General features: G+C 41.2%; 1 protein-coding gene across 8 annotated transcripts in view; it reads left to right on the forward strand.

The window, feature by feature from the left end:
* RBMS3 (RNA binding motif single stranded interacting protein 3) overlaps positions 1–22,534 on the forward strand; it is a 1,319,689-nt gene that overhangs the window by 509,767 nt on the left and 787,388 nt on the right. For all 8 annotated transcript variants that reach the window (XM_053903895.1, XM_053903896.1, XM_053903894.1 and 5 more), the window contains exon 4: positions 10,995–11,168. In XM_053903895.1, the coding sequence (XP_053759870.1) occupies positions 10,995–11,168 (174 nt within the window). The remainder of the gene's footprint in view (positions 1–10,994; positions 11,169–22,534) is intronic.

A 22,534-nucleotide genomic window follows, 5' to 3' on the forward strand; every position in this document is an offset into this window, starting at 1 on the left:
TAATCTTGGATTTCCCTCTTGGCACAGGCACTTATTCGCTCTTACCTACAGCTACTGCTCCCTTCTGCTCGGCATTTTTACGCAAACGGTTCCACCTTTGGGAGGCACTTCGGGTTCCTAGGTTCCGTGCTGGTCTAGATTGCAGGCAATGCTGGTCTGGTGCTGAGTCTAGCAGCAGTCCGCTCCTGGGCAGAGCGTGTAAGTTGGCAAAGGTGCAGGACTCGTGGGCTATTTTCGCCACCAGGCAACACAGCCGCCTTCGCCGTCGACTCCAGCTGTGCCAGGTGGGGTAAAGGCACATCCTGTTCCATCAGGCCCTTAGAAATTGCGACACAAATGTTTAAAACATTTATTTGCTTTGGGGAGAGCGCAAGCAGGGGAGGCGCACAGGGAGGAGGACAGTGAATCTGAAGAGGGTCGTGCACGGACAGTCTGAGGGCAGTGAGCCCGACGTGGGGCTCGAACTCACAAACCGGGAAGTCACGACCTGAGCCGAAGTCAGACGCTCAACCGAGGGAGACACCCAAGTGCCCCCTGACATAAATGTTTAAAAACATAGTAACAACGGCCGGCTTAGGAACCAGTCCTGTCTCTGGCATCTACAGCTGCAGCCCAGTCCTGTGGCCACTCCCATCAGGCACGGGGGGGAAAATAAAAGTTGAGGTGATCTGGGGAAGAAAGAAGGGAAAAAAAAAAATAAAATCATTATCCCAGCAATCTCTCCTCTTAGCAAGAACTACATGGCATTGCCAGTCACCCTGAGGGTATGGGAACTTCCCAAAGGTAAAAAGCTGGGAGAGAGCAGACTTAGCTGATGTCCTGTGACTTACCTGATTCCTTTCCTCAATTCCTTTCCTCACTTCCTTTTCTCCTGCTTTCCTCCGTGAAAGCAGCGGGGAGGATGTGAAATTGCCTCTCCGTGTCCGTTCATGCCAGGAACCCTGCTTCCAACCTCCAAAGGACTGAGTCCTTGGAATAATCAGTCCTTAATAGCGGTCAGGGCTTTTTCTTACTCTCGGCCAGTAGAGGTTCACTAGTCACCGAGTGGAGGTTCCTGGTGTCTAGGAGAACGTCTGACCTGTGGGGATGGGTCTGGTGACTCCCGGGTCTAATCAGATGTCAGGGAGCGGAGGAGTCGCCTGGTCTGACCTGCTGCTCTCAGGACAGCCTTCAGCTGGGGCTGGGATCCCACCAGAGCGGCAAGAGCCCTCAAATGTGTCTGCAGAGGATACAGAATGTTCTGTCACATTCCATCCTTTGAAGTTTCGAAGCCAGACAATAACAATAGAATGAAGTGCCAGAAAGCACCCTGTTCTGTGATCATTTTATAAAAAGGGCCTCTGGTAAGCAGAGCAAATCACTCAGATACTTTATATTTACAAGTCATGGAAGAGGCGATGTTGGAAAAATAAAGACGGTCCCCGTGTCAGGGAAGCAACAATAACAACACCAGAAACGCCTCGTTTTCCTCAGAGACAAGCAAATCTGTGGAGACAGAGGGAGAGACTCATCTTTGAGGAATGTTACAAAAGATAATCCGTCAGAGAAGAGAAAACTTTTTTCTGTTCCTGGGGTGGGTGGGGTGGGGGAAGGGGTGTGAAGACTTAGAAGTTGCTACCCAATTGCTTGTGTAGCCTCCTTCCTTTTGAGTGTCACAATTTAGATCCATTTAAAAGGATTTATTTGAAAGGAGCTTCTTATACCATAGGGGCAGTTTCTCCCTCTCTCTCTCTCCCAGCCTTTGTAAATGAACAAAGTAGCCACTTGTCCCCACACGGGGTGCAAAGAGAGGCTTGGTGTGGGTTTTACTGTCCATTCAGGCTCTGTTTTCAGCTGGCTGTAAGTGAAATCTTTAGAAACCTCACAGCGGGAATCCTTTGCTTGGGGCAGGGGCTGGGAGGGAACTTTGAAAAACCTATTGAAACTCGGAGAGCCTTTGGGTAGAAACTGTTCTTTTTAGACTTCCTCAGGGGCAGTGCAGGGAAATAAACACACACAGGAAGTCATTTAGCCTCTCTGTGAACTTCATGTTGACATTTGCTTACTAAAAAGTTCATCTTGGGTCCTTAAGAAATGTATGTATGTGTATGGATATATAGGAGTTTGTATGTATGCACACATACGTATATGTGTGCATGAACTTTTTTCTCATTCTCTCTTAGTTCAATGTTGGTGACGTGATGCTAAAAATAAAATGAACAATTGGGGGAAGAAAAGAATTACAAAAAATATAGGTGTGGATCCCATTTCTAGCCCTGTTTTAGGAGTCGAAGCTAGATATAGGTTTTAAATATATATATTTTAGGGTTTTTTTAATGTTTGTTTTTGAGAGAGAAACAGAGCATGAGTGGGGGAGGGGCAGAGAGAGAGGGAAACAGAATCTGAAGCAGCTCCAGGCTCTGAGCTGTCGGCACAGAGCCTGACAGGTGGCCTGAACCCACGAACCGTGAGATCATGACCTGAGCCAAAGCCGGACGCTCAACCGACTGAGCCACCCAGGCGCCCCTGTAGCTTATATTTCTGAGTAAGTTTTTAACAGTTTGCCGATCGCCATCTCTCACACATACTTTGTCATGTTCTCTGCTAACTGGTTGACCCCAAATACCTTTTTTTATGTGTAATACTTGGTTCATGCTTTTTATGTTTACTTATATGATGCCTGCTATGGAATCTTCAGTGAAGTGTCACTGAATCCCTAATATCAACCGGAAATGCTGAGTTAAAAAGGCAAAGGAGAAGAACAATAAGTACACTTTATGGGTGAAAATGAAGGTACAGGGACAGAGAGAAAGAATACTGATGTCTAAAAAGTGAGGATTTTGTTGTTAGGAAGGGAAATCCATTCCAACGAGTGAAGACAAATGGGGAGTCCCTGGCATGTTTCACAAGATTTCCATGAAACATGGTACAGGCCTGAAGCCCTTGGCCTCTCTCCGCATCCAAATCACATGGTCTCAAACCTACTTCTTTCTGCACATCTGTTCCTTCCACGTCCCACAGTCAGTGGCCATTTAATTGCAAGTTCTTCTCAAGATCGCCTAAGCAGGAAGGAGGGATTTAATATCTGGATATGGTAATATCTTATGGAACTCAGGATCAGGAGTACAGCCAAGTGTTGCAAGAGACTAGAGCCAAAAACTACAAAAGTCATCCAGAACTGAAATATTTCTTTCATCTCCTTTAAGCAAGAGTGTCACTTACCTCTCGTCTCTGTTACTATGCGTAGGTTCTTTTTCTCCCCTGCCCCCCTCACTCACCCTCAGACAGGCTTTGTTTGTTTCTACATTCACACAACCAAACCCCATTTCTTCCTTTACATCACTTCCCAGTTCACATGTCCAGTGGAGATTTATAAGTCATTGAATTTCAAAATTATTCATTATAAAGAACAGAAGTTCTCCTTGAGATAACCATAGCAGTACTTTTAGGTTACCATTGGAACATACTTAAAGAAATTTCAATCTAAATTTATTGACTGTATCTCTAGAATTACCTTATAATTTCTTCCTGCTGAGGAGGCCATCCACTAATGGACACAGAGCAACTTTGAAAGGAGGCGTATGTGGGCAGTTGGAGTGGGCTCTCGTGTCATCACTGATTATTGAACTTAAGTTACCTTTAGAGCATTACCATGTGATGATTTTACCAACAGAGAGAGGTGTTTTTGCAGAATAGTGAGTGGTGCGCCTGCCCGCATCTCACAACAGCTTTGTGTTCTTTTGGATCGTTGACTTTATATATTTACGTCAACTTTTACCTATAATAGTTTCTGTCTTAATCTCTGTTTCAGACTGGTGTATGTGCTTCACTCCTAAGCCTTATTTCTTGGAGAGGACAATTTATTAATCACGTAATTAACCATAGTTCTGTATCCTTTCAATCTTCACTTCTTAGCTTTGTATCTTTATTAGCTGTGTGTCTTTAGGCAAGTTGCCTGAACTCTGTGTGCCCCTCTTTCTTCAGCAAAAGGTGGATAATAACGCCTCGGCCATTGGCTTATGCTGAGGATTCAGAGAGACTGTGTATAAAACACACATAGCCTCAAGTGCTCTATAAACATTGCTGCAGTGGTTACTACCATTGTGCTTTACTTTCAGAGAGGTGGACAGGTGGCTGCAGAGGCTGCCACTGGTCACCACATCACATTCTCCCAACCCCATGTCTGGCTCATCTTTGATTTCAACTCAAACCCAGCGGTGATGGAGAGTTTTTATCCACCAAGCACTGACAGCATCCCACCTGAATTTACCTGTGGGTCTCTCCACTCTCTGCCCCAGGCCCTCCTTTGATGTCAAGAGAGTTTATTCTCTCATGTCCAAACATAGCTTGAAAGGGCTGGGCATGATCATTTCCTGGAGGGCCACCCTTACTGAGTGTGGGACAGAAGCGAGTCTACCAGTATTCTAGCCTCTCAGCTTTCAGTGGTTGATTCTGGGTGACATTTTGAACACTTCTCAGAGGTCTCAGCAGAATCCACTGCTTTTTACTTTATAGCATAGATCCCAAGAGCGTACACTTAATAGTTTGTCCTCGTTTTTTGAGCCCGTCTCACTGTTCCTCTCCTCCTGAATTTGGTAATTATCACCCCCGCCCCAAACAAAACCAGACCAAACCAGTCCTTCCTTGCCTTACAATCTGTTTTAGAGATCATCCAAACTAAGATGGTGTAAGGGTAGAATAGCTGTGAACAGGACCCTCCCTGAATCTGAATCCACTCAACTTCTTAGTAGTTCTGTATTCTTACATTTTTGAATTATCTCATTTTTTTCTGCATCATTTTATTTGCCTATAAAATGCAGGTGAGAACAGTAGCTACCTTATAGTGTTGTTATGAGTACACATGAGTTGTCAGAGTGTAAATATAAAACATTTAGAGCAGTGTCTGATAAGTAGTAAATTGCATATAAATGCATTATCTTAATATCCCCTTGTAGGACACATTCAGTTGTGTCCAGAAATCTTAGTACTAGCCGTTCCCTTCTTCCTCACTGCGTTTCTTTCTTTTCTTTTCTTTTTTTTCCTCTGAGTGCAGCTTCCTTCTGCCCCTCCCTTTATCTTCCTTTTGTTTGCTAGTGCTGACTGAGTAGAGAGAACAGCAAGTGTTCCCTGGAGCTTTGTAATTTCTGGAAACATGTAAGAGGGCCCTTCTTTTGTGCTGTGCTCCATTTTTTCTTGCTCCAACAGCCCTGACCCCTGATCTATTGGCAGACACCAGATGATGCTGCCAGCTCTTGGTTATTCAGAGGTTCTTTATCCAGACTCTTTGCTCTTCTCTCTGGCTGCCTGCCTTTTGGCTGTTAGATACTCCCTGGCATTGCTCTCACAGAGTACACCAAGAAGGGGAAAGAGAGCGAACTCAGACGAGCCAATTATGGGGTCTAGAAAATTAGGACTTTTAGATCACGGGACTTCATGTGTAGCCTCCATATCCATGGGAAATTCAGAATCAGCCTTTTGCAGTGGCAGTGTATTTTTCTTTGAGATGGAAGTAAGGCATAAAATGCACACGTCTCAAGGGTTCAGTTTGATGAGTTTTGCTAAATGTATGCATTCATGTAATGACCACCCAAAATCAGATGGCTAACATTTCCATTACCCTAGAAGATTACATTATTCCCCTTTCTAATCAATCCCCTTTCACTCCCCCAGCAACCACTTTCTGATTTCTATTATTATATGTTTTCCTCAGCTTGCACTTCCTATAAATGAAATCATACATGCCTGTTCTTCTATTCCTGGTCTTTTTTTATTTGGCACAATCTTGAGATTCATCCATGTAGTTGTGTATATCAGACATTTGTTCTATTTTATTGCTGAGTAGTATTCCATTATATGAATGTACTTTTTTTTTTTTTTTTTTTTTAACCATTCTCCTGTTGATAGATATTTCAATAGGTTTCAGATTGGGACTATTATGAACAAGACTGCTATCTACATTCTTATAAAGGTATTTTTGTATAAATCTATTTTCATCCGGGGTATATAACTAGGGATAGAATTGCTGGGTCATAAGTAGAAATATGCTTACTTTTTAAAAATGTTTAATTTTTGAGAGAGAGAGTGCACATGGGGGACAGGCAGAGAGAGGCGGGGACACAGGCCCCAAGTGGGCCCTGTGCCGACAGCATAGAACCTGATGTGGAGCTCAGACTCATGAACCATGAGATATGGCCTGAGCTGATGGACGCTAAACCAACTGAGCCACCCAGGTGCTCCTAGAGGTATGCTTAATTTTCTATGAAACTACCAAAACAGAGGCCCTTCCATTTTAACCTGACAATGTTTCATTTCCTCAATAACCTTACCAACATTTAGTGTTTTCAGTGGTTTTAGTTTTAGCCATTTGCCTGGGTATAAACTGGTACCTTATTTATATTTTCCTGATGACTCCTGATTTTGAGCACCTCTTCACTGTGCTCACCAGCCATCCCAATATCTTCTTTTGTGTGTTTTTCTTTCAAGTCCTTAATGGTAGTGTAATTAAGCCAATTTGACCAATATTTTTGAGCCCCTGCTATCAGTCATGCGAAAGGAAAATGCAAATGTCTGGGGTTTTATAGCAGATGCAAAGAATTTCAAGGAGTTATCTACCTAGCATGGATGCTATTGAGGCTCTGTCCATACTTTCTTGGCACTTACTTTCTCAGAGCATTTCCACAATCTCATGGGACTCTCTACATGAGAACTTCCTTTTGGCTTGTGTGTAGGGCAGGCCAGGTATGCTGGGTGATAATGCTCCCCGGAACAGCCCTTAGCCAACGATGAATGGCAATCAAAGGTTAAGTACTCCAGCTTCCTTCCCCTTTCAGTAAGATAACTCTGAAACGTAGCCTACACTGTCTCCCAACGCCTCCCACTGGAACAGAATTCTTAACAGTAAAGACTGATTCAATGATGCAAATGGATTGTCACATTTCCTATTCTCCTACTGATTTTCTCTAGAATCACTTCCCAAATGAACTACTTACACTCAAGTTCTTGCATTGTGATCTCCTTCCGAAGAAACACAATCGACACACCTATCCCCAAAGATGTATGTTGGGACGTATGAACTGTCATATGAGAGACAAATTAGGGTATTTGGTGAATTATACTGATGAAGTCATGACATTCATTTTCTGGGTACCACACAAATCAAAGAGCTAGATGAATATGGCAGAAAATCAGTAATGTCAGTGCCCTTTAGAAGCAAAAGTCCCTATGGGTTGGTGGCCAAGGGTTGAAATAGGTTTTTCAGAAAAGGTGGAGTCTGCTAGGGTCATGTGAACTGAGAGAAGGGGAGGCCATTCTAGGAAGGAGATAGGTGTGACAGACACACACATGTTGTTTGAAGTAGCAATCTATCCAGAGCTTGAGATTATATAGAAAGGAGCAAAAAATAAGCCTCACATTGTTGGCTAGGATCAAATTAGAAAGAATGTGCAATGAGACTAGGAATTTTGGATTTCGTCTTATAGGGCATGGAGAACCGCTGACCATTTTCCATGAAGGAGTAACACCATAAAATCAGGTTTCTAGGAAAACTAATCTAGTATCATTGTAGAGGGTTAAATGAAACTTAAGGTAAAAGGTTATTGTAGTTTTAGTGACTCTGATATAAACTGATAAAATCCTAGAACTCTTATTTGTAATAGGAATGGATAGGACAACATCAATTCAAGACCTACTGAAGAGATTCAATAGAATTGGGTGGCACTGATAATGGGCTGGAGGACAAATAAATGAGTCACAGTCCTTCTAAAGGGTGAAAGCAGTTGGTTTCAAAATAATGCCATAATATTCACAGAAATAAAGAACTTGTGGGGTGATGAAATTTTAGAATAAAATAATAAATTCATTTAATTTTATACACAGTAATTTAAACTTTGGTTCCATTTGTAGTGATTGATAGTTATACATACATATCCAGAAGATATTTTAAGATTTGGGACTAGGATTTGGGAGAGAGTTTATACTATTAAATTACATCAGAGAGTCGTCTTCTAAGAAGTAATACTTAAAGCTTTGACCATGAATAAGATCACAAAGGAGAAAAGTTAATAGAATGAATAGCACAGAACTGAAAATTACCCCCTGGCCAAAAGAAAAAAAAAAAAACAACCCACCAAAAACCAAAAAACCTAATTTAGGGAGAGCAAATAGAAAGATAAGGAATCAGGTGAGACAGGAAGGTACAGTCAGAAGGGTCAAGGAGTCAAAGGAAAAGATGATTGCAGTGATCAGGAGATTAACACTATTAGAGCCTTCCAAGGTCAAGGAAGATGAAGACTCCTTGAGCTGCCAAAAAGGCAGTATTCATGATCTTGACCTCATTAGACTCTCAACCAGGTTGGAGAGCTGAAATTTACATATAGAGGGAACAATACAAAACAATATAATCACATGCTAATGTGTGTGAGCCACACTGTGAGGGTTGTGTGAGAGCCAGAAGGCAAGGACAGTAAGCTAGAGGCATCTACAATGGAACCAAGTACAAGCTGTAACTTGAGTGTGAGTTTTGTAAAGGAGGGAGAAAAAAGGATTTGCAGGAGGAAGACCACCATGGATAAAATCCTTGAACAGAGACAGATGTTATGTTGGACCATAATTAAACTAAGAGATGAGAGTATTTATAAACTTATGTATACACAATTTCCAAGAATTTTAAGGTCCCTGAGCTGATCTTAATGTGAAAACAGGTAACGGAACTGACCATATTTAGCCTTGAAGGGGTTACCCATACAATCAACTAAGCTAGTCAGAGTGATTAATGTTAGTGACCATAGATGCAGAGCAGAAACCAAGACACCTTTGGGTCCAAAGGTAGTTTTGTAGGTGAGTTCATGTAGTCTTTGAAGGGTAGTATATATCATATAAATAACATATTTTCTTTTTTTTTTTAATTTTTAAAAGTTTATTTATTATTGAGAGACAGAGCATGAGTGGGGGAGGGGCAGAGAGAGACGGAGACACAGAATCCAAAGCAGGCTCCAGGCTCTGAGCTGTCAGCACAGAGCCCGATGCGGGGCCCAAACTCACGAGGTGCGAGATTGTGACCTGAGCCGAAGTCGGACGCTTAACCAACTGAGCCACCCAGGTGCCCCTAAATAACATGTTTTCTAATGCAAATACAGAGTGTTCATACTTAAGACCACATAAGAAAATCCTAATTTTATAGCAGTCCGTTATTGCTTCCCCAACAGGTTTTTACCCCAAGGAGGTATACAGCAGTGTATAAACATTGCATTGCTGTACCTGTACATCTCATTGAACCATTGAACACCTGGATAGTGTACATGGTCAGGCTGAGAAAGAGAGTGGAGACAGATAGTCAAATAAACTTGTCTACCTCAACAAGGGTACATTCTCCAGGTTTGGGTTTAAATATTTTAAATTGTTTACCAGTAAATCATTGGTTTCAGTTTTCTTTTCACTTTCCAAATATCTTGAGGCTCTTGTGAAACAGCCCTGCCTAGTGCCTTCCAGTTGCCAAGGTCTTTCCTTTCTTTCAGTTACTCCAAGATGCCCAAACTTGTCTTCAGAAAAGTCATTCCTCTAAGTCTCTAGTGGTATCGAAATCCAGCCTAATGGGAAAACACAATTGCGGATAGAAGTTTCTTCCCACTAGGTTTCCTGAATATAATGGCAATGAGATTAGCACATTTTCCCAGTGATTGAGTTGGCATGTGCCCATGGATTTATAAATAGAATTTAGTGCACAAGTTACTTTGCTACTGGGGTAAGTAGCTATGGCAATTTGATGATAGAAAGCGTTCTGTGAAAAGAAACTACTGTATCCCTTATATGCTCTGGTAGTTTGAGGACAAAGAAAGAAGATACAAGTGTGTTTTGTGTTCAGTTCATTGTACCCTATATATAATTATGAGAAACCACATATATTTAACATTTGGCATTTTGATGGAAAGTTTCCTATTTCTGTGTTTTTAATTACATTGATATGGCTGGTTGGGGGCAAATGACAATTTCAAGTCCTTCATTTTCCTGCCTTTAGGTAGTGCAGTGGTGACATGTTGGAATATTGTGCATATTTGTGCTGATGCCTCCCACAGGAAAGTGATAGATTCGTGGCATTTGAAGACCATTTAGAGTTAGGGACCAATATGTCTCCATCCAGTCCTCGTCAACCAAGATTTTTGTTTACTGCATTTGGGTAAGGTGAGCAGTGAATTTCTAAGGTGAATGCTGTGATAAAAGGACATTTATGTAATTGACAGTGTCCTTGCTGCCATTGCCGCTAAAACACATCTCGTTGCTGACCGATGGAGCTGCATGTCGCCACGAGGGGAAAAAATCCTGTTTTCGCTAATCCAGTTAAAATTCGTGATCCAGTTAAAATTAACAGTGAGAAAATACTTGTATCCTAGTCAGAACAATATGTAATGCCTCCTCTTAAGAATTCAGCCATTTCCTGGGGCGCCTGGGTGGCGCAGTCGGTTGAGCGTCCGACTTCAGCCAGGTCACGATCTCGCCGTCCGTGAGTTCGAGCCCCGCGTCGGGCTCTGGGCTGATGGCTCGGAGCCTGGAGCCTGTTTCCGATTCTGTGTCTCCCTCTCTCTCTGCTCCTCCCCCGTTCATGCTCTGTCTCTCTCTGTCCCAAAATAAATAAAAAACGTTGAAAAAAAAAAAAAGAATTCATTCATTTCCTGAGGCACCTGGGTGGCTCAGTTGGTTAAGCATCTGACTTCAGCACAGGTGGTGGTCTGTGAGTTCGAGCCCCGCGTCAGGCTTTGTGCTGACAGCTCGGGGCCTGGAGCCTGCTTTGGATTCCATGTCTTCCTCTCTCTCTGTTTTTCCCCCACTTGCGCGCGTGTGCGCTCTCTCTCACTCTCGCTCTCTCTCAAAAGTAAAGATTAACAGATAAATAAATAATTCAGCCATTTCCTTAACCAGTGGAGACCTGTGCTGCGGTCATACCAGAGTGCATGCCGCTATATATAGTAGACTTGGGTTCTATGCAGAGCTGTCTTTACATTGCCTTTCTTTCTTCTTGATAGTCTAGCTCCACGGTGAGAGCCTATCAAACTAGTAAGTCACGCGTGACCATGAGCCCTGGCTTCAGCTCTCAGTGGAACAGCAGCCAACCAGCCTGGAATACATACTCCTTTCCAAGAGCAAGCTTGCACTATCAGTCCCATGCCAGCTACACCTATTGTACTGGACACCCTGCTGTAAGTACCCCGTTTTTCTGTATTTAGCAAATTGGATGCTTTATGCAGGTACATTTGGAACCCAGACTTGGTATCTGGCTATTAATTGGGCAATTTCTCCAATGCTGTGACCCTTGTAAGGCAAGAATATGCTGCTGTTGAGTAAGAGATGAACAACAGAGAACATCTTAAGTTCAAATGACATGTGTTTGAATGATGCTGGCTGAACTTTGATGTTGCATTTAAAGGTATTTCTAGGTGAAATAGGTTGGCAGACCTTTTGGAGTGCGTTGGTGTGGAGGCTGAATATATGTATGACACTGGATTTGTTTTCTGGCTTCCTTCTGGCTGTTGCCTATGACTTTAGTTGGCTGATTTTGCACTGGGAGAGGATGTCTTTCAAAATGGCCTGGAGGAGTCACTGGCGTCTGTATATCCCCACTTCTGTCAATGGCCTTGTTGATATGGTTTAAATAGGTATGAACATAGAGATATAAATCCATCAGTAGAGTAATTCCCAGTTACTGCTACACAGAATCTGAGCTGGTTGGCATAGATGACTCAAAGGGCAGGATGGATAAGCCTTTAGTGGGGAGGAGTAAACTCATGGGATTTGAGACCCTTTTAGAATAAGGTACCTGTTTCTGCCATTGTGTTTTCCTGCAGCTCAATCCAGTCCTCATAAACTAAGATTTTTGTTATCACAAATTATAGTTGTGTAACTGGAAGAGATTATGAGGCATGTGATAAGTAAACCTCTGTTTACTGCTAAAAATTCCAACATAAGACTTGAGTAGTGAGAGACCTTCAGAAGGGAGTCACGTATGCTTCTCATAGTAGCCCCTTTCCTTGTCAGTAACTAGAGGTGCGGTTTCTCCAGCCATCCCAAAGGGCCGCCGTAGACGCCTGCTCTTGGGCTATCCTTTTGGCATTTCAAGGTTATGGAATTATAGAGTGTCCTGAGCTTCAAAATGAGAGAATGTATCTTAAATATCGTGTCATAAAGTCACTTTAAAGAAGATTCAAAGAATCTACTCAAAATGTAAATTGGTATAACTTTGTTAAAAGGTGATTTGGAAATAACGATCAAAATTTAAATTGCATATACCTTTGACTCAGTAATTAAACTTTTGGCACTTGATTGGACATGTACAAGGATGTATGTGCAAGGACAATGTAGCAACATTTTTGAAATTACATGGAAAAGGGACCTAAATAACCCTCATTAACTTTCAACAAAAATGTATTTAACATTATCAGGCATTTATTATATTTTGGCATCCTCCTAGGTGAAGGAGGCCCAGGAGTGAACAAAACCAAGTCTTGCTGTCCAGGAGCTTCCATCCTAGGAAACCGAGAAGCTAGCAATTACCTAAGTAAACATATGAATAAATAAAAATAAGCAAACAAATGAGAAAAAAATGTACAGTGCTGTTAGATGCTACACAAAGGCTCAGAATTGGTTGAAATGATGAAAGAATGACTGAATGCTTACATGAGCTGTATAGTCAGCCATGTCCTGAGTTGGGAGGACAGGTTTTATCGGTGATCTGAATAAAAAAGAGACAGAGCTATGCAGAGTTCAGGAGGAAGAGCATTCCAGGCTGAGGGGGCAGTATGAAGGTCCTGAGGCGGGAATAAGCCTGAATGTTCATTGTATACACAGAGGGAACACCGGTGTTTCTGGAGCTTAGCTGAAATAGAACGAGATAAAGTTAGAAAGAAAGACAGGGGTGAGAGCTGGTAGTACTTTGTTATCCAGAGTAACGAGTTTGTATTTTATTTAAGTACACTGGGCCATTGGAGTATGTTAAGCAAGGAAATTATACGACATAATTTAATTGTTTTAGGACTCCCTCAGGCCTCTGGGTGAAGAAATCCTGATAGAGGAACAAGAAGGAAATCCAGGAGTCAAATTACGAGAGTATTTTACACACATACACGCACACACACACACACATGCACATGCACATTGTGCATATACGTATGTGGTTACTTCTGTAGAATACAATTGAAGTTCTGCGGTAAGAGGAAGATTAGCTTTTTCATGTATATCCTTTAGTCTATTTTATGTTCAAAATATATGCAACATGGTTTTTATTATGAAAGCACAATAAAAATAGTTATGAAATATGTTTTTCATAATAAAAAACAAGTTGCATATATTTGGCAATAAAATTTCCTTTGGTAACCAGTTCCACGTCTAAAACGTCTCATTATCTTTTCAGTCATTATTTGTCAAGCCAGATTATGACAAACATATTTTAATGAAATATTTCAAGTCATGTTCATATTGGCCTCAAGGTCATGTAAAGGTAGCTGATATTTATTGAGCACTTAATATTTTCTAAGCTCCATACTAAGCACCTTTATAGGTATTATATAGGTATATATATTCAAAATGGCCCTAGGTGGTAGGTACTATTATTGTTATTTCAAAGATTAATGAAGTGAAGCTCAGAAAATCGAGAACCTTGCTCAGAGTTGTACACCTAGTAGTGGGACCTGAGAGTCAAACGTTGGCCGTTTAGCCTCCAACAAGTAGTCTTATCCACTGCATTAAATACAATATATTTATACTCCTTGCCATTGAGTCCCTTTGTCTTTATTCACATGAGGACAGTGATTTTACCCCTGATAGAACTCTTTGTAATTATTTAATTTTAAATGTACATGTTGCTCCTCAGAGAAGTACTTGTATGTATAAAACTCGATTTCAGTGCTGGGGGTAGGAATAACGAATAGTTCTGTCCTATCTTGGAAACCATTAGGATAATTACAGGATGTCTAGGTATTTTTTGTGCTTTAAAGTCCAGAAGCTGATACTTTCTTTTGTCATCCTGCTGAGAGTAAAGTGTGGAAAGTAGAAGGAAAAGACTAGAAAATTCTTTAAAAAAAAATAGTCATGGGTGTTGTACTTCTTAATTTTAAGGCCTACTTGACATTCTTCCATTATTCCAACATTTAAACTTTTCCTTCAAATTTTCCTCCCATGCCTGATCAGATAGCATTAAACTCTTGACTCCAGGACCAGGCCCATTTAGCTCTCCTACCATCTTGGAAAAGGAATCGTATCCTTTGAAAATGAACCAGAAGTTGTGTACAGGTTCACCAAAAGCTGGGTTATACTGACAACATCCAGAGATGTTGGCCACCTTGTAATTTTCACTAAGGTCCCTATTGCAAGCCAAATAACCAGAGAAATATTTTGGGATCCAAAATGTGAGAGTAGATTCCATAGTTGACATGCAGCCATAAGATCCACAGAGGTTTTGTGGTTAAAACCACAAAAACATTTCTTGTCTGAATAGATTGCCAGTGATTTTCTTGAGTCATAAAATTTAGTAGCCTTTAATGAAGCTATAAATGCTCAGCCTGCCTCGTGAGATTCTGGCCCTTTCTTCTGAGTTACTAGTTTGAGGATTTCTGGGCTCCTAACCCATTTCCTGGGGCTAAAGGAAGTCAGCCAGTGTGTTGTTTGTGTAGTCAATAGATATGACTCAAGGAGCTCCCTTTCTCTTCCCTGCTACTGAGGAATGCTGATACCTTCTGGTTAGTTAACTCGAAATTGGCAACCTATAGAATTTTAGAAAACATTCGGCCTCTCCCTGACCAAGTAAGGATTTTCTCAGAGCCCTGTGATACATCACTGTATTAGTTTCCTATGGCTGCTGAAACGAATCACCACAATCTTGGGGGGCTTAATACTCATTTACTCTTCTGCAGTCTGGAGTTTGGAACTGGGTGAAATCAAGAGGTTGAAGGAGCTTCTAGTTGAGAATTTGTTTCTTGCCTTTTCCAGCTTCTAGAGATACCTCCCTTGCATACTTTGGCTCATGGGCCCTTCTTTCATCTTGAAGGTCACCAGCAAAAAATCTTCAAATCTAATTCTGCTTTTTCTTCACACTGTCCTCTCTACCTGTAACCACCTCTCTCTCTGCCTCTCTTACAAGGACACTGTGGTTCCATTTAAGGACCTGCCCACATAGTCCAGGAGCATCTCCATACCTAAAGATCCCTAACTTAATGACATTTGCTGAGTTCCTTTTGCCATATAAAGTAACACTCACAGGTTCCTGGGATTAGGTTGTGGACATCTGGGTGGACTGTTGTTCAGCCTACCACAGTCATAATACAGTGTCAAATGGCTAATTTCTTAACCATTAGGTAATTATTTAGAGTTTCCAGAAATGGATGAACCTTCTCACTAAGGGAAATCATGTCAGAAGGGTTTTTTGTTTTTTGTTTTTTTTTTTTTGTGACAAAGGACAGAAATGGATACCCTATAGCAATTCAGAATTAGTCACATTCACTAACATGTTTGATTTTTCTGAAATCCACTGTTTTTCCCCTTCCAAAATGAGGTGATAAGTATCCCCTTGAGAACCCCTCCAATACATATGTTAAAAGAAAATGTGAATACAAGGTTATTAAACCTCTACTCGTGTTTAACCCACTGCTCTAGTAAATGAAGAAACCACATCCAGGCATCTAGGATGGTCTCTTCAACATGGGATATAAAATGGTAAAATGCAATGTTCAAAATATTCCAGCAGTGCAGCAGTATAACTGATAATATAAGTCAAATATTATATGTATCATACTCTTTATTGTCTAAGGAAACGAATGATATATCATGTGAATTTCTTACCTAGTCATATTATTTGTAATATGTTTCATTCATAAAATCATTCTAATAACTTCCCAGTAGTATACTTACTGATGTGCTGCTTTTGATCTTTCATTTGATACTTTTGTCAGCAGCTAAATGATAATTCTGTTTGCTTCCTTGACTTGATGTAGGGAATCACATCACATTTCCCACAACGTGTGAATCCTTAGCCATGAAGTAATCATGTGAATCACAAAAGAAGGGGACTCATTGGGCTGCCTCGTGTACTAGTTGTCTACTCCCCCTGCATTTGCTCCCCACTTGGGCCTTTTTCTTCTCACCTGAAATGATATTATCATGTGGGTAATTCCACAGAGACGGAGAGAGGGACGGAGAAGTGGGAAAAGAGGAAAAGTAGATGGCAGTGATCTGATCTCCACTACTGAGGTCAGGAGCCTGCGTATTGGTTTCTTTTTCTCTGATGAGGAGACACAACATGCCGCTACACCCTCCTTGAGGCGAAGCAGGAGACCACTTGGGCCAACCACCAGCCAGTGACCAGGTAGAGCCCGGTTCATACTGGAGACAAAGCAGAAAGGGCTAAAGAAAAGCAGAGCGGAAGAACCTAAAAAAGTAGTAGGAGTATGCTCAGAGGTTGATGCTGCCTGGAGGTAGTGGAAGCTTCTAGATCCTGTCTCTCTTTCATGAAAAGAGTGGTCAGGTAGAGGAAGAAGGGTGTGCAGCCTGGTGCAAGACAGAGGGTGGAGACACAGCACCGTCCTGCTAGAGGACTCTCTTTTTTAGTCATTGAATAGGTTTCCAGGAGATTCCCTTCCTGGAAACTTGTTTACGAAGCACAGGGCCAACTCTCTTTCTTCATAAGGTAAATTGTTAAATAAAACACAGGTCTCACAAACCTGTCAGAGGGGACATTATCCCACAGTGAAGGCGTTTGCTGTCTATATCCATGACAACTGTGTGTCCATGGCTGTCAGTAACCCTACTATCAGCTTCTGGACCCAGACCCTACTTCTCCCCATGGGGAGTGACAAATGTTTCTTTTGGAAGCTTAAAGAAGACATTGGGAGAAGTTGCAAGTCTCATTTCTGCTATATAAGGATATTTATGCCTCCGTGCTGCCCACCAACTTTGGAAATAAATAGCAAGTCCTCTGTAAGAGATTCCCGAGCTCCGTGTCCAGTAGCCATGCCACCAGGTTGTCTTGGAATCACAGTTTGCTTGTGTGTGGTTTTTGAAATGAAACACAAATGCTCAGATTTGGATTATTGATTATTTTTGTTGGTTATTCCAATTACTGTTCCTCTGTTGAATAATGTGTATGGCAGGGTTTCAATAGTTTAGCGACTGGTATGGCTGGATGCTAGCTTAATAATAGATCTATACAAACTTTTGGGGCTATGGAAAACTTTTCAAAGAGTACAGAAAATGGATAATTATCAGTGAGATAATGACCAGATATTCAGCTTCCAGGAATACTCTTTTGTAAACTGATTTGCCTGATAGCTTCCTAGTGTTCTCATAGCGAGGGTCATCATATATCCCCATTTTCCTGGTTTATGCTTTTTTTTTTTTTTTTAATTTTTTTTTTCAACGTTTTTTATTTATTTTTGGGACAGAGAGAGACAGAGCATGAACGGGGGAGGGGCAGAGAGAGAGGGAGACACAGAATCGGAAACAGGCTCCAGGCTCCGAGCCATCAGCCCAGAGCCTGACGCGGGGCTCGAACTCACGGACCGCGAGATCGTGACCTGGCTGAAGTCGGACGCTTAACCGACTGCGCCACCCAGGCGCCCCTATGCTTATTTTTTAGAGTAGTTAATAGTGTCCTTTTCATTGTCAAAAATGGTCAGGATTGGAAAATACATTATATGGTCTCCGTACCATAGCGCTTTACAAAAGAAAGTATATTTCTTGCACATAAATCTTATTTTGGTCTGTTGCTTCGAGGTATAAAAACTTCCCAGGGGGGGCACCAACAAAGGAGACACCTCATGTAATGATTAATCAGGCACCATAAACCATGGGGCGTCCAGTCTTTCCAAGCTGTACATATATCTCTGTGCTGAGAGAAAAGAATAGTGTATCATGGTCTGGAACTTACATCCTTTGTCATTATTTAAACTCATAATAAAACTTTTAGATAACCAGAGATGGGAAAGAGGGTATGTGATTTTTCAAAATTGTTATAGGAATATGTGAACAGTTTGAAGTTTACTACTCGATAGTATTTTTTTCCTAAACTTTTTTTTTGTGGGGGGGGGTCTGCTTATAGTGAAAGAAGCTTCCCACAGCTCAGAACTCCGGTTGCCCCAATTCTTGCTCAGATTCTCCAAAGGCCAGAAGATTATGTATCTCTGCACATCTGTATCTCTTTCACATTATGTCAATTCTAAGGCTATCACCCATCTCTACCCCACCATGTACACACACACCATTTCCTATAAGACTACATATACAAAGCAGATAATAACATTACCGTTTTGAAGTTGGGTTAAGGAATATTATTGCTTGGGATTCTTTTGCTGCAGAAACCATAATATCCAACGAGCAATAGCTTCAAAAAGGTAGGTGAATGTTAACTGTCTTGATAAAAAGTCTAAGTGTAGAGGTGCACATTTCTATTTGCCAATATGGCTGCAGTAATTTCTGCAGTGTGACGTTGCCGTTCTCCCACCCTCTTCTTTCAGTCGGCCTAATTTTGTGACTCACTTCAATCCCATGTAAATGTGGTGGAAGGGGTGCTGCAGCACCTTGCAGATCAAGGTCAGAAAAGCTCATGTAGCTTCTATCTGGCTCTTTTGAAGAGCTTAGTTTCTGAATGCTGTCAGGACACTACCTTTCTGAACCCGGCTACCATGTGGTGAGGAGACCCAACCACAATGGAGAGGCTTTGTGGAGGTACTCTGGTCAATAGTTTCGGCTGAGCCCAGCTTTTGAGTCTTCTCAGCCCCCCTGCCTGAATTGTCAGTGAAGAAGCTTCCGGATGACTCTACTCTCTAGCTGCTTGAGGTACTTCGAGGTATTTGTGCCTTCCCATCTAAACCATGGGAAACAAACTGTGTTCTGTCCAAATTCCTGACCCTCAGAACCATAAGCATAGGAAATGGTTGTGGTATTAAGTCACTAAACCTGGGATAGTTTCTTACTAAGCAGTGGTAACTGGAACAGTAGGTATTTCCAAGTTTGATGCTGCTATAGATCAGCATTGTCAGGGAGATAGGCTCTGTCTTTTCTCTTTAAAGTAGGAACATGATAAGGTACTTCCTGAGGTCATTGTGAAAAGTTAATGAGATAATGCATATAAAGCTGTTTAGCACAAGTTTATCCTTTATAAATCAGTTAATAGATAGAAGCTATATTAAAATAGGAAAAAATGGGGCACCCAGATGGTTCAGTCTTTTGAGCACCTGACTTAGACTCAGGCCATGATCTCACAGTTTGTGAGTTCGAGCCCCGCGTTGGGCTCTATACTGACAGCTCAGAGCCTGGAGCCTGCTTCAAATTCTGTGTCTCCCCTTCCCCCCCCCCCCCCCCCCCCGCCACTCAGTCTCTTTCTCTCTCAAAAAGAAATAAACATTAAAAAAATATTTTTAAATAGGAAAAAAATCAATTTTTATTTGTATCATTAGAAAAGGCTTACAGACAGACTCCCAATTTGCACTATTTGGAATGGATTTTTATTTTAGACCCTGGGACTCAAGATTCAAATTATTGAAAGCCCCTTGGGTACATGAAGACTTATTTATGTCTCCCTGGAAATTTCAGCTTTGCTCTGTACTTCGCTGTTAAGCATCTATGCTTTAGTGGACCAAGACAGGTAAGACATTACAAGTTTGCCCAGAGTTGGTCATTTGTAGTGAAGCCTAAGATCACAGTGTTTGTTTCATGTGGTTTTTCTCCCCAAAGGCAATGTTTCCATATAAAATGGAGTATACTGTTCTGCTTCTCTCTCCTCACCTTTATTTTTCGCACATGGTTGGAAGAGCTGGAGTTTCCTCTGGCACATTTCATGTGGTTCCTAGCCATGATGGTCTCCTTTCCTGTTTTCTGATAGTCCCTTGCCTCATCTCAATAATGCATGACTTGACATTACTTAATTCTAAGTATCCAGAACAGGTGTTTTGGGAAATAGATTCCACCATCCATCCCGGCTTAGTCCATACCTCTTGCATAGAAATTTGGGTTTTGTAACATATGCTTGGAGCTGCAGTCAGGATCTCCCTCTGCTCAGTCCTAACCCTGACCGCTCTTGTAAGCTTGACTTGTAAAAATCCTCTGACTCGATAATTTTTAAAAATTAACATGAAAATTGATTAAATGCACCATAACATTTAATTTTAAAATCATTGATAAAATATTACCTTATAGAAATAAATTATTTTCAAAGACTTTAGTAGGCAGCACGAGATCTTGCCACATTTACAGTTTGGTCATAACCACTGGGGTGAAATTAACCTTTCTTTAAACAAGGAATCTGATATATGAGAAGTAAGTGTTTAGAGGGGATGAGCGTGGAAGGAAGTGCCATCATTGGTGCAAAAGACACACAAGAAGAAAAGGTTTTGGCTTATTTTCGGTGCTGTTCCAAGTGCTAAGGCTGAACAAAAATTACCAGATTTGTCTTTTATCTGTTATCTATGTCAGTGAAGACTCCTAAACATAAACTTATTGAGTCTTTGGCGGGGGAGGGGGGAGGCAAAAATATGCTTCCGTTGTAATGAATCCCTTTTGAAAAGAAAAAAAAAGTTTTACGCTGAAAACCAAAAATGCTTCTGATGACGTCCCCTCACCATTTTATGGAAGGCAAATTTTATCAATCACTTTTTTGAAGGGACTTTCAATGCTGCCTCCTAATGCCAAGCTTTGCGGTGACTGCAGGCAGTGACCTTGGATGACATCAGGGTACCTGCTTGGCTCACCGGGGCGGCTCCATAATCATTGGTGTGCAAAGACCCATTAAGGCTGGGGCTTTTCCTTGCAATTACAGAATTAGTGTGCCTTCTTTTGGGATAAACATTCAAACTTCTTTAAAAATTTTTTTTAATGTTTTATTTTGTTTTTGAGAGAGAGAGAGAGAGAGAGAAAGTGTGAGTGGGGGAGGGGCAGAGAGCGAGGGAGAAACAATTCCAAGCAGGCTCCAGGCTCTGAGCTGTCAGCACAGAGCACATTACGGGGCTTGAACCCAGAAGACATAAGATCATGACCTGAGTGGAAGTAGGACGCTCAATCGACTGAGCCACCAGCATCCCTAAACATCCAAACTTTTTGAATACACATTAAAGTGAAAATTCCAGTTTCCTTCTTTCCTAGGCTCAGAGAGTAGCCGTTTATCCTTCCAGATACTTTTTGGTGGTGGATGCTTACTGTCCTTCAGTAGCTCTTCAGCTTAGATGTGTATGTAAATACAAACAATAGGGAAATAATAACAAAAAATTCTAACAAAATATGCACCTTTGGACACAACATGTAGCTTTAGAAACAGGACTTTACAGATAGTTTTGCAGCTCCCACATGTCCTTTAATATGAGTCTCCTTCTCAACTCCCTGAGGGAACCATAATCCAGGATTTCATGTTTAGCATTTCCTTGCTTTTCTTCATAGCTTTGCCATATATAGGTACTTAAACATCATCAAAATGAAAAACACACTATATGTATTTTGGAAATTTGTATTTTGGTTTTGTTCAACATTGTGTTTTTGAGATGCATCCCTTGTAGTGTGATTAGCTGTAGTTCATTAAGTTTTACTGTTGTATTGTGAAATTTGAGCGTACCACAGTTGATTTATCCATTTTAGGGTTGATGACTTTGGGGCTGTTTCTTGTTTTTGCTACAATGAGAAAAGCTGCTGAGTTCCTGATGCCCGGGACACATGTTGCTTATGGCCAGGAGTGGAATGACTGGGTGGTATGGTGTGGTGTATTCAAGTTGTCTAGGCAATGCTGGGTTGTGGTTGTAGCGCAACTTATGGTTGACCAGAAGTGTCTCTTATTTCCACTTCTGCAGAATGCCTGTCCTACCTTCTCTTCATTTCTCTTGTAAGATATTTGTCTTTTCCTTTATTATTTATAGAGTTGCTTTATATAGCCAGTTAAAGATTTTTGCAGCTCTGCCTTGTTTCTTACATTTCATATTTTCTTGATTTCTTTTGATGAAAAATACTCCTTTAAAAAGGTTTTTAGGGGTATCTGTGTGGCTCAGTCAGTTAAGCATCTGTCTTCAGCTCAGGTCATGGTCTCGTGACGGTTCATGGGTTCGAGCCCTGCGCCAGGCTCTGTGCCTGGAGCCTGCTTCAGATTCTGTGTCTCCCCCTCTGCCCCTCCCCCACTCACACGCTGTCTCTTGCAAAAGTCAATAAACATTAAGTTTTTAAATTTTTTTTTAAAATTCAAGTATAATTAATATACAGAGTTATATTAGTTTTAGGTGTGCAATATAGCGATTCAATAATTCTATACATTACTCAGTGCTCATCATGGAGAAGTGTATTCTTTAGTCCCTCTCCTCTATTTCACCTATCCCTCTGCCCCCTCCTATAACCATGTTTGTTCTCTGTAGTTAAGAGGCTGTCTCTTTTTTTCCTTTGTTCATTTGCTTTATTTCTTAAATTCCACTTATGGCTGAAATCATATGGTATTAGTCTTTCTCTGACTCATTTCACTTAGCATAATCCCTGTAGATCCATTCATGTTGCTGCAAATGGCAACATTTCATTCTCTTTTATAGCTGAGTAAGATTCTGTTGTGTGTGTGTGT

The sequence above is a fragment of the Panthera pardus genome, unplaced genomic scaffold (genome assembly GCF_024362965.1).
Source record: "Panthera pardus isolate Hobbes unplaced genomic scaffold, ASM2436296v1 HiC_scaffold_16, whole genome shotgun sequence".
NCBI classification, from domain to species: domain Eukaryota; kingdom Metazoa; phylum Chordata; class Mammalia; order Carnivora; family Felidae; genus Panthera; species Panthera pardus.